Genomic DNA, 12290 nt, shown 5'->3' with positions numbered 1-12290 from the left:
ATCAAAGCTGTCAAACTAACAAAAATTTCCCATGTGGTCATACCCACAATAATATACACCAGATAAGAGCACCACACTTCCTATTTTTACAGAAAACATCACCAAGATGCAAAACTTCAAGATTCAGAAATACTACTGAAAAAGAAAACATAAAATTGCATTACAGTATACTGCCACAGCGAGATCAGGCAGATGATGGAAAAGAGACAGTCTCTCCTTATCACACTCTCTAGAAGTCCTACTCGTCATTCCTTCCTCACATCAGCTCCCTTCTAAGACTCAATCATTTCAATTTTACTCTGAACAATAACAAAGTGCCAGAGCTTTCATCTTACCACTTTCCTCAGCAAACTTCCCATCTTCAAATTTTCCCATTATTACCCTTTGCACTATGGCCTGAACAACAGCTATATCAGCGTTTTTCTACAGCTCAATCCAGAGTGGAGAGGCTCACTGTGCTTGCATCAGAAAATAGTACAGATGCCCGTCTACACAAAAGAAAATACTTCACCATCTACACACAGAAAGTAGAACTGAAGGTGCAGCCGAAGAGGACTACACCTAAAAGAGGACTGGAAAAATAGTAAAGAAAAAATGCACTGCTTGCCATCCTTACCTATTGGTAACCGATTTTTTTTGTTAGCTGGAGTGGTCGCAGGAGAGAGCTGTGGGGTACTGTACGGAGTCATTTCAAGGCTGCTACTTTTCCCTGGTTTGTTCTGGGGTAAGTTTGCTAGCAAGTTTTCCAAAGCCATCCGATCTTCCTTAAGCTGATCACTCAACATCACATTTCGCATGAAACCAACCTACAAATTTAGAATTCATGTTGTTAAGAATTGCAGAGTAAATTATCAGCACTGTTTATCAACTACCTGTAAACATACAGGGCAAGTTTATACTACTTCTAGTTCAAAACTTAAGAGATTACCAGAGTAGTTAGCTGGCTGTATGTCATGTAAACCACTGTTCTACTCAGCCCCTCCAGAAGATTGACTGAAGACATGGGAGGAGTTTCAACTGCACGCCCATCAATAACGACATCTAGGAAAGCTGCAACACAGCTCTGCAAAGAAAGAAGTTTGGAAACAAAAGACCGTTTACCAGAGATTGAAAAGCACTTCAGTTCACTAACACAAGAGCTAAATATTTTACATAGTAATATAAGCTTTGCTTCCTATTTTTAAGATTTCAGGACAAAATACCATGCATCATTAAAACCACTGAAAGTAAGGAAAGCCTGCAGCTAGTTTTAGTACTTTCTTCTGATCTTTCCCACATTTAAGTGTTAACTCACATAAGTGTTTCATTGCAAAGGAGCACGATCATATTTTCAATGGGAATCATATTGCTTATGGTAAACATCCTGTCCTGAAGAATGTGCTGAGCACAGACTAGAAGTGAAACAAGAAAGCATCGTGCGGCGTCACTTTCTAACCTGTTACTTATACAATAAATGACTAACTTTGTACAGTGCTGCACAACTGTAATCGGCAAAAATCTTCAAGTTACTAAAGCAAATCTTTTTTTGCTGTTGTTGTTAAACTATACAGCAATAAATCAAAACCCATCTGCCTCACCGTTCTGATAAAGTAACTGCAAAATTGATATGGAGGACTGACACCAACAGGGGAAAAGGTGAACAAAAAAAGCAAGAAACAGAAGTTCCTTGTGCTACCAAATTACTTATCCCAGCACTATGTTTTACACAGAAGTTGTCTGAAGATTTGAGTTTTTTCTTTAGGTTCAGAAGAAAAATACAGACAGCAATTCAAAGTTTCACTTGAAAAGATTAACTTGCTTTAATGTCTTTTCTACGTTTCCTTTTAAAAAGAAGCATTATGCCAGAGCAGAATTGAGAATCCCTGAACCTCGAATTTGTACTCGAGATTTTGTTCCCAGCTCTGTGCAGGATTTAATCTGCTTTTCAGTACATGTAACACATAAATCAACTGCTTAGCAAGGCCTTTGCAATGTCCGAACAAAGAAGCTGCAGAAGGATGAAGCACACCCAGGAGTCCTAGCTCCTTTTATTTTAGACTCTTACTTTGTCGAATTTAGCAAGGTTGCTCTTCATACGTGGATCTCCCTCTTCAGAACCTGTCATTGCCAGTTGCTGAAGAAGTCTTCCAACCTGGAAAGAGAAGAACTATGAGGAATAAGCATTTCAAAACAACATCAAGATGGACCCTGTTAAGACACTCCTCCATTCCACGAATAATAAAAACCAAAAGCAGTTGTGGCAATTAAGTAGAAAATCTAGGAACAACGCATATTTGTTTCTACAACATAACCTAGGTTCAACTCTCAATTCTCACATCTCAAACATAGCCAACCTGAATGGCTGTATATACTTTAAGTTAAAGCTGGAGGAAAAAAATAGGAAGAGAGCCAACTCCAGACCAGAGAAAATAATCCTGATTAATCACCAACTGCAAACCACTCTCAGTTTTTATTAAAGAGCTGCCAATTGCAAGCTCTGTTACAACCTGCAGGCAGCAACACTGGACAAGATTACTTAGGTTTCTCTGAAAAATACTGCAAGGACTGCTAGTAAAGTGCAGTTCGAGTGAAATTCATCACAGTAATTTTCTGTGGGAATCACTTACTGTCCAGTTCACAGACATTTAAAAGCAGGCTCTGCTATATGTGTGGGGAATACCCTCCACTAAATATAATGATGTTTAATGTCATCAGGAAACGGTTTTATATTCAGTCATCAAATTGTTTGAGATCTACACAGAGACAAGTATTTCTCATGAAGGCTGGGGAATGCCCTAATAAAATAGGAGGCTGCTACCAGCAGACAAACTGCCCGCTACTGCCCGACAACTTTTTCGTCAGCAAAAATATCTCATCATATTGTTAAATACCTCACATAGTACAATGTGACTTCACATATACTTCCAGAATTCATCTTAAAGCATAAATCTAATTGCAGCTTTCACTTCTCGGAATAGCTTTCATAAGGTATATTTGCCACTTTCGTAAGAGATAAAGGAATGCATCCTATAGTGTTTTAAAGGATTTAAACAGGCACATTAACTTTAAAGCAGGCCTCCTGAGCTATGATGACACAAGCATTATATTAGCATTTGTCTTATATATAGGATGAACAATGCTCTTTACCTTTTAATGTAGTACCACCTGTTGTAGCAGAAAAAAAACCACACCAAGAACATTTTTCTCCACGTCTTTTTTAGATTAGTTCAAAATGAGTCATACCTGCATCAGATTAAATCTCGCCACCTCGTTTATAGGAGCATCAGAAATTATCCCATACTGTTCTGGATTAACAATTGCAGGACAGATGAAACATGCTAGAAGGAGATCTGTGCACATTGCTCTGACCTCCCCAACCTCCAGCCTGTCTACGCACGAGAGCGTTTTGTACATTTGAGACACAATCCATCGCAAGCTATGTGGAAAACAGTACGTGTTTTGTTTGAGATAGCCAATGAATTTGTTCACCAAGGTCACCAGCTTTGCCTCATTGGAGTCAACCATTTCTTGGACTCTTTGCTTAAATTTTTCTGTGCCTTTCTCTCCAAACAACTTTTCCTGTTGGACGGGAGAGAATCTCTCTATTAATTTGTTTGGATCAGTTTCCAGATGATCTTCATCTTCGACCAGAAGCTGCATGATTGGCTCATGTAAAGTTGCAGTAAGAAAGAGTTTTGCAGAAAAAAGTCCTTCAGAGAAAAGTTTGAATAAGATGCTGAATGCACAAGTGCCTCGTCTCAACAGCCGCCTAGGGTTATCACTTTCCTTAAGTTCAAATTCAATCAAGTAACGAAGGACCTGCAGGAGGTAGCTCTCATCCTCCTGCATGATGCAGTTGCCATAAATGGAGGTAAAGACTGTGTGAATGACACTCTGGGTGTTGTCCTGGTTGAGCTTCTCTCCAGCAACCAGACAGGATGCGATAAGCCTGGGGTTCTCTCTCAATCTGTTTAGGAACTCTCCATAAGCAGTCTCTTGAAATCCCAACTGCTTATATCCATCCACAAACTGTGTATCCTCCAAGACTTTAGCATGCTGACAGCATTCAGCAGGAGATGCTTCCGCACTTAAAGAAAAACATTGAAACACTCTAAGTAAACTCTTAAGCAAACAGATTTACCAGATGTCATACAGCCAATCTGTTCACACAAAAGATGTCTTTCCATATAGTTAACCCAAATGATTTCCAAATTCAAAAATAAGAACAGTTTGTTCCCATAAACCACAGAGAGCAGCAAAACAAATACGCACGTTAGAAAGATGGTAGTTTAAGCATACAACAAACAAGTCTTTGGTGGGTCAGATAACTCAGTTTAGATTTCTCTTTAAAAAGTACTATTGTCATTAGTACAGCAAAGGACTCTAGAGTGTGAAAATGTGAAGAATCTGGTAGTTTTGCTGCAATTCACAGAAGTTTAGGTATCAGTTCTCCCCAGAGCCACCATCCCTCCAAGTCACCTTGTTATGATCAGCCTGTCCAAGTTAATCCGTTGCTGCTTGGAAATCCATGCTGTGCGGTACAGCTTTTCAGCTGTCTTCAATACATCTGCATTCAGCCTCTGAATAAGTTGCTTTTCTGAGTTTACATACAGTCGTTCCTGCTTGAGGTGATGAGCCAGCGTGTGTATATCCAGCTTCACCATCTTTGACAGCAGACTACACAGTACTCACTGAAAGAAAGGAAAAAAAAGGAATGAAATTGGTGAATTCCAACAGTATTGGAAACTGTTCTGTCAGCCCCAATGAAGTAATAAGCAAAAGTAACAAACTAAGGAGGCTATAAGCTTAGCAGTAAATACTTCTGTGCCCATTCTGCCTCCATGTAAAGTTTTCTAGCTGTCAGTTTCATTAACCCCTTGTCATGTCAGCACACCAGGGACACTCGCACAGCAGCAATGGTATCTCCAGCTCACACTCACCAACTGAAACAGTGACACAGTGCCACACCACAAGGCTTACACCACACTCCAAAACACAAGGTAAGAAATGGGCCGGAGGAGAGCTGCAGTCAGTGCCATAGCCTAGGAGAGGCAAGTGCAGGGAGACAGAGGAGTCGTCCCACTGTGCCACCTGCACGGTGAACATGCAAAAAGTTTTGCGCTTCCTACTTTCCCCTAAAGCACAGCACATAACACAGCACGATGCAAGCATGTGGGCATGGTTATCTCTGGACTGCTACAACAAATGTCATCTCTCACCTTTGTATAACTGGACTTCTTTGCTAGATAAATATATGAATAAAATGAACGAAACCAAGGAGCATCAATTGCTAGACAAGGCAGCAGCTGGAAATACACCTGGGGATGCTGCTCAGCAGTAGAACTCATTCAGAAAATTTCCTCAAATATTTCCATTTGTAAGAGTATTCTTGGAGGGTCAATCCGAAAGTGTTTTTTAAAGAGAGAAACTGAAACAAGCAGAGGTTTTCCTGTCAGAGCAGTTTCAAAATAAGCCAATCAATCAACACTAGCCACTGTTCTGTCTCAGTGTTTTCTAATTGCGAAGTCAGAGCTTACGCTTGTTACCACTATGTGAGAAGAAGAGTTCTAGACCAGGTAGAAAAAATTCAAACAGCAAATCCATCTAAAAGAAAACTCCATTGAACAAAAATAACATAAATGGCATAATGCTGACATGGGAAAGGGTAGAACCCCACATATCAGATTATGTCACCATCGAATCATTAACAGCCATGGGGCTTCTTCTTCACCAGAATCAACAGCAATACTAGATAATTTGGGAAAGGTTTGATCTATATATGGTACAGAGCTGCCGGACACACTGGCAATGGCTACACGACAGAGCTGTAAGAGGGATGTGGTGGAGAACCCTGGAAAGCTATGCTGGAGTTAAACAAACTTACTGCCAGTAATCTGCAGCCATCCCAGAGAAGCTCAGCTCTACAAGACCACTTATTCCATGCTTGAGGAACTACAAATAATTTACCAGGCTCTCTCTTTTTACTGTTTTAAAGATCTGTGGTTCACTGCTAAGCAGAGCAGGAGATGATCTACTCTGAAGAATACAGATTAGTTCCCTAATCAGGCAAAGTTTTACATGTCTTGGTGCTTGCTGGTGTTTTTTCCCCAGTGTGAGAGCCTGATAACCAGGTGCTGGCAGCAATGACCGCTCCTCAGCTGTGTAATTATATCAGGCTAAAACTATAAATGAAAGAACAAAAACACTAGCAGAGACAGAAACAGATACTGTCACGTCTTTATGCGTGAATATATATCTAATTAAATCTGATAGTTTTAAGGCCATTCCTAGCAAACACAGACAAACCTGTACACAAAGCTCTTTTTAAAAAGGAAAAGCAAGCAAATAAAAAACAGCAACTCTAACCAGCAGTTACAGCTCATGCATTTATGCTATTCAAAGATGAGACTGAGCGAGGAACTTCAAGGATGCAGCGATTCTGATGTATTTAACTAGGGCAGTGTCAGACAAATGATTAGAAAAAAGAAACACTGACATCACTGCCAAAGGTCTTTGAGAAATGAACAATAACTTCTTGCAACTCAGTTTTATTTTTAGTCACAGAATTTTAGGGCCTGCAGGAAAACAGCACCAAACTTGATATTGTCTGTACAAACTAATCTTTGTTTTGGACTATCAGCTGTTGATAGCAAATAGGGAAAAGAAGCTGCATCCATTTAACCGTCCCCACTATGAAATGTAGAACTACCTTCTGTCCTTTCAGGTGCTTTCCAGTGTAAGGCTGTATTTAATAGTGCTCATGGTTTACCAAACTTCAACAGTTTTAATTGACTGTTTGAAGGTGATCACTTGGAGGCTCTACATTCCTGAACAGAAAGTTAGTTCAGGTGGTTCTCCCCAGATTCCAATCAGCACAAAGATAACAGCAGCTCAGAAAGAACAAGCTATGTCTAGTAAGCAATCATGTATGCAGCTGTTAGATTACCAAGAACTTCTTCTAGAGCTAAGGGCAATCAATCAAAAGAGAAATTAAAAAAAAAAACACACCAAAACCAGCCAATACTCAGAAAGCAACTACAACTCCCAGATAGTCTGAGCCTGAATACGCACATATATAATGTGTCTGGTCAGTGGGCAAAAAGCACAACAAAACAGCAGAAAAGACTTCCACACAACAGTGCCATGATTTGTAATGGCACCTATTGACATCCTATCAACCTGCCACTATCTTTGAGTCTCTTCCCTATCCGCACTGCAGAACACAAACATAATGAAAGTGAGAGGAGAGCTGCTTTGAAACTGATCTGTGAGAGGTCAGTAAGCACAGCTGTTTTCTCGGAAACTGAAAATCCATAGGGCAAAACGTTGACTGTCTGACAGCAGTTTGTGCCCTACGTACACAAGAAAGGGATCAGCAGCTTCCTTGGCTTTACAGTACTCCAAAATACTAAACTTGTTGGCAACTACCAATTGCTATCAAAATATACCTCTGTAGATGAGGAACACATCATTCACTCCTATTACCAGCTCTTTAAAAATGAATTATTCTGCAGTCATGCAAGCATAGCAAGTATCAGTGCAAACAAGTGGGTGTTCACCTTCCGTGTCTGGCAGATGTCTGAGAACACTGGAGATGGAAAGCTGGAGCTGTGACGCACATGGACCTTCAGAAGCCTTCAGACTCACTCTAAAGAAAGCATAGAACACAGTCAAAAACAAACCAACCAACCTAGTTAAGCAACATTAACACGTTATCAGTCTCTTTACACAATGGTATTCACATGGCCTATATTTGAAAGGGGAAACTACTCTATCATTAATATACCTATATGATGCACCACTCCCCTCCAAAAAACCCTTCTCTTCATGATCAGTGCAAGCAGACAACAGCTGCATTCTTTAACCTTCCCACGCTGCCCAGCATTCATGCCATGCCAGCGCTCAGGACAAGAGCTTTAAGAAGCAATTAGCCACACTTACGTATTTGGTAATGCACTGCAGCAGGCGGTAACAGAGCAGACAGAACAGCAGCCACCTCAGCTGCTACTAGTTCCTGTTTATCAGTTTCTCACAAATAAGGAAGCCACCCATAATTACCCACTTTATAACAATCATCCGTCAAACTTGAAATAAAAGATGTCTGCATGTAATTGTATGAAGGAGGAAATTCAGAAATCCAACTATCTGATGCATCTGCAGAAACACCAGATATTCAATAACTCCTGCTACCTGCAAACTATTTTTCAATTCTGGTATCTTCATTTTGATAGGAAAACCCTTCATTTCTTCTAAGACTTCTTAATAAGCTACTAAGTGGAAGACTTATCACAGCAACTCAATTTCACCTCACAATGCCCCACAGCAGACTGTGTGAGCTGACAGTATCTAAGATGTTTTGCCCTACTATCAGCATGCCTTAAAGTTTTTCAGAATCCAAGGCAATCTACACCTTCGGTAAACACAGACATCGATTGCTTCTCGAGTTTAAAAGCACTCCCTTTAATCTCTGGGCGCTGAATAGCAGTACATAGAGTGTGTGCTTTTTTACTGCGGCACACAGAAACAAGTGGCACCTCTGTTACACATTTCTGCAGATCAGCTGACAGAAAAGAGAGTAAGCAAAGCAGCACATACTGCCACAGAACACTAAATTCTTCTTCCTCCTCCAACGTTTCCTGCTCAGGGTTATTTGTTCTTCCTGCATCTGGCTAAACAAGACTCAGCTTCCACAGCAAGTTTGGGCAGATCTACTGCAGGCAGGGCAGGGCAAGGCCAAACTGAGATCACTCCAACTTACTAAGAAAGGATTTCTAAGCAAACCTGAATAGCTTCATGCTAATTTACCCCAGATGAAAATATCTTCATTAATATTTATAGTGACAACAAACAAGCCTTCTTTCCATAAGGTAGCAACCTACCTCCCAAAGCTGAGCTAAAAAAACAAGCATTTTTCAGTTCACCATGACTTAGGATTTATCTGCTGAACCCTCACATTACAATACCCACCGCATCAAAACACACACAACGTGCAGAATGCATTCCAATCTGCTGCAACCCAGCTATCTAATCAACATTAACATGAAACTCGTACCTCAAATTTGTTTCTGCTCAGTGGCTGCTGCACAACTAACACTGAACACGAGACCTGTCTGCAATGAGCACTTCATTTCTCGGGTCTCTTATCAAAAGGACATATCGGGAACACATAGGCTCAGCTGCCTACTAAATAGTCAGCTGTGGCATAACTGTGGTCTATGAGAGTCAACAGGGGCACGTAACTCTGCCAAAAGCTGCTCCAGCAGCTCGTGCTGTTAGAAAGAGCTGTTCCCCTTACACAATGAGTCACACTAATTGACTCCCAGGCAGAAGCGCAGAACCTGAAGTTCCGAGCTCGGCAGCCCACCACGCAGAGCTGCCTGCCCTATGGAGCAGCACGCGTTCTCCAGGACCTGATGTACCGTACAGCCAACCCCACACATACAGCACCTGCAATGTCCCAGAGCCCACCACAACACAGCCGCTCTGAGGCCCTTTTCCCGCAGCCCCCAGCGCAGCTGACACCAATTACAGCAGCGTGGTTCCTCAGACCCCCCAGGCGCGGCTCCCACCCGAGGCACAGCCGTGTGCCCGCCCCGCTCCTGGCAGCACAGCCCGCAGCTCCGCACCGCGCCGCCGTGACTTTGCAAGAAGCCGCTCTGCTGACCAAAGTCCTCCGGCGCGAAGCCTCTATCCGTAACGAAAAAAGGAAGTCACGACGCTGCCCGAGTTACGAGTTCTAAACCTCCGTCACACGGACCCCGTAAACCCGGTGCTCACACCGCCCCGCAGCCCGGCACGGCGCCGTCCCGCCGCAGCACGGAGCGCCGAGGGCCGCGGCACGGAGCGCTCCCGATCGGCGACCACCGCCGTGCGGCGCGGCGCTAACATGGCAGCGGGGCTGCGGGCGGAGCGCGGCCCGCTCGGCTCCCACGGCGCCGACTGCGAGCGCGGCCCCCGCCCGGCGCTACGGAGACCAAACCCAGCCCGGGGAGCGCGGACGAGACGGGCACCTCGGCGTGTCGGCGTGTCGGCCTGCTCCTCGCCGCGCTGCCGGCCGCGCGTCCCGCTCGGCTCCCCGTAAAAGCGGAGAGCGGTCGGTCAGGCCCGGCCTTCGCCCTCCTTCCCTTCCCCTCCCCTCCCCTCCGCTCCCTTCCCCCGCACCGCCGGGGGTTGATCCGAGCGCCGGTCCCGGCCGCGCGGGCTGAGCGCTCTCCCCTACCCGGCCCCGGCTCCGCCGCCGCCCGGCTCCGCTGCGGCCCCGAGCCAGGCGCGGCGCGGCACTGCGCAGGCGGCGGGCGGCGACACCGCGCTCCTGGGACTTGTAGTCCCGAGACATGGAGTCCCGACACATGGAGTCCCGCAGCCCCGGCCCGTGTTCTCTCTTGATCCCGCACCGAGGCCGCGGTACGGCGGAGCAGCTCTGATACGTTGCTCTGATGGGGAGCTGCTGTTGCGTGGCGCGGGGGAACGCCGGGCTCGGAGCGGGCACTTGGCGCTGCGCGGCACCGACGGGCGCCGTGCCCCGGGATGCACCGGCCGGACGCTGCCCTTGTCCCGCCGCTGCTTTACGACAAAGGGCCGTCAGGGCTCGGCCGGCCCTGCGGGTGAAACGCAGCGACAAGTAGTAGAGTACAACGGGCAGCGATCTGCCTCGTGTCACAGCGCTGCCTAATCATAAACAGCATCATATGCTGCAGCACCATCGCAGCTGATTACTGCTCCATGGTCACAGGCTGATCTTTAACTTTGCCCTCGTTTTGCAGCTATCCCAGGGTCCTCAGGCAGCACAGAGCTCACTGCCCGCGGGATGGGGCCTGGCACAGCCTCACCATGGGGAGCAGGAGGCTGAGAGTGAACAGCTGCACGTGTGGGTACGGCCCAGAGCCACCCGCACCCAGCGGTGTTTCTCATGACACGTGTAGTTCAAATAGAACACAAAAAATGTCCCAATAGAGCTATTAAGAAACTTGTTCTCTTAGACAAAGGGTGACTGGAGACACTGTTTCAAGTCCAGCTCTCATTTGGGCACCTTGTTACAGTGTGCAATGGCAGCAGCCCGGCTGTAACACAGAACAACAGCTCCATTACAGCATCGCTGCCCATAGAGAACTGAGGGCAATGAGCCTGAGGCCTGGGAGCGTCAAAACGTCCCCTTGTCTGCATATGGTTTCCCGTGATGAGGTAAAATATGTTATGGACAGTTCTCAGGACACACAGCTGTAGCAAAGACCGTTCCTTTCCAAGAACAAGCTCAGTAATTTGTGTCAGGATTCTACAAAGATGTGAATTCAATGCAGAAATAATCAAGTAAAAGAGAGAAATTCCATGATGACGTGTAGAAAATTCTGAAATGTGCTTCAGAATAGGAAGAACAGCATCCAGAGCAGAACAGCTTGTGAAGAGGGGCAGTGGGGAACGGTTTGATTACAGCTGTGCTGCCCTCAGAGCAGTGACACCCCAGTGCCACCCCAGTGGTGTCCCAGTGCCAGCCCAGGCTGTGTGTCCCCCAGCACAGGGCAGCACCAACGCTCTGTTCTGACACATCACAGCTCAGGGCTCTCATTGGAGCCGTGTTTTTATACAACCCGGAATTATATTTGTTACAATTCAGCCCTGCTGTCACTCGCAGTTTAACAACGTCTGTTTTCTCATGTCACTCTTGACCAACCAACCCAACGCACCATTTGGTGACCTTACAGCAGTGTAGCTGTCTGCACACACACGGCTCCAGTTGTGGGGTCTCGTCCCCGCTGGTTGTTACAGCCCTGGGGGTTCCCCGCCCCGCCCCGGTGCTGATGTAACCCCGTGTAACATCGGTGACTCGGTGTCCGGGCTGCAGCTGCCCGCTGGGCCGTGGCCCCGTGCCCGTGGGCTGCGTGCCGAGCACAGCCAGGCCCCGACCCGAGCTCTGCGGGGCCAGACAGAGCCCGCCCGTCACCTGTGCCCCACAGCTCCACACAGCAGCCCGGGCCCGACCCTCCTATTTCCGTTCTGTTTCCGTTCCTCCCCGCTCCGTGCCCACACGTTGCGCTGCCGCCGGGCCCCCGCCTCGGCACCGGGGTCGGTTACCATGGAAACTTCCAGAACGTCCCCCCCCCCCGTCCCCAACCCTGGCCTCGCCGCCACGGCCGCCCCCAACCAATGGGCTTCTTCCGCTTGGCTCACGCTTCTCTGTTGATTGGCCCGCGACGCCGGCAGGGTGAACCAATCGGGTGGCAGGAGGGGTGCGCGCCAGGCATGTCAGAGCGACGGCCCGCTCCTCGCCAATCAAGGGAGGCCAGCTTAGTAGCAGCTAGCCAATGAGTGCGCTC

General features: G+C 46.2%; 1 protein-coding gene across 9 annotated transcripts in view; it reads right to left on the bottom strand.

The window, feature by feature from the left end:
* The window catches only part of GAPVD1 (GTPase activating protein and VPS9 domains 1), a 31533-nt gene extending 21262 nt beyond the window's left edge, over positions 1-10271 (bottom strand). For 2 of the 9 annotated variants that reach the window (XM_015879440.1, XM_015879446.2), the window contains exons 1-7: positions 10199-10271; positions 7539-7627; positions 4459-4670; positions 3223-4066; positions 2045-2131; positions 929-1063; positions 617-806 (exon numbers count right to left, since the gene is read on the bottom strand). In XM_015879440.1, the coding sequence (XP_015734926.1) occupies positions 617-806; positions 929-1063; positions 2045-2131; positions 3223-4066; positions 4459-4643 (1441 nt within the window). In that variant the 5' untranslated portion in view covers positions 4644-4670; positions 7539-7627; positions 10199-10271. Of the gene's footprint in view, positions 1-616; positions 807-928; positions 1064-2044; positions 2132-3222; positions 4067-4458; positions 4671-5198; positions 5362-7538; positions 7628-7920; positions 9018-9989; positions 10114-10140; positions 10160-10198 lie in introns of those variants that run through there. The other 7 variants (XM_015879447.2, XM_015879448.2, XM_015879442.2 and 4 more) reach the window with 6 other exon arrangements.
* Positions 10272-12290: the final 2019 nt, after the last annotated feature.

The sequence above is a fragment of the Coturnix japonica genome, chromosome 17 (genome assembly GCF_001577835.2).
Source record: "Coturnix japonica isolate 7356 chromosome 17, Coturnix japonica 2.1, whole genome shotgun sequence".
Lineage (NCBI taxonomy): Eukaryota > Metazoa > Chordata > Aves > Galliformes > Phasianidae > Coturnix > Coturnix japonica.
This window is presented reverse-complemented; position numbering and strand designations above follow the sequence as displayed.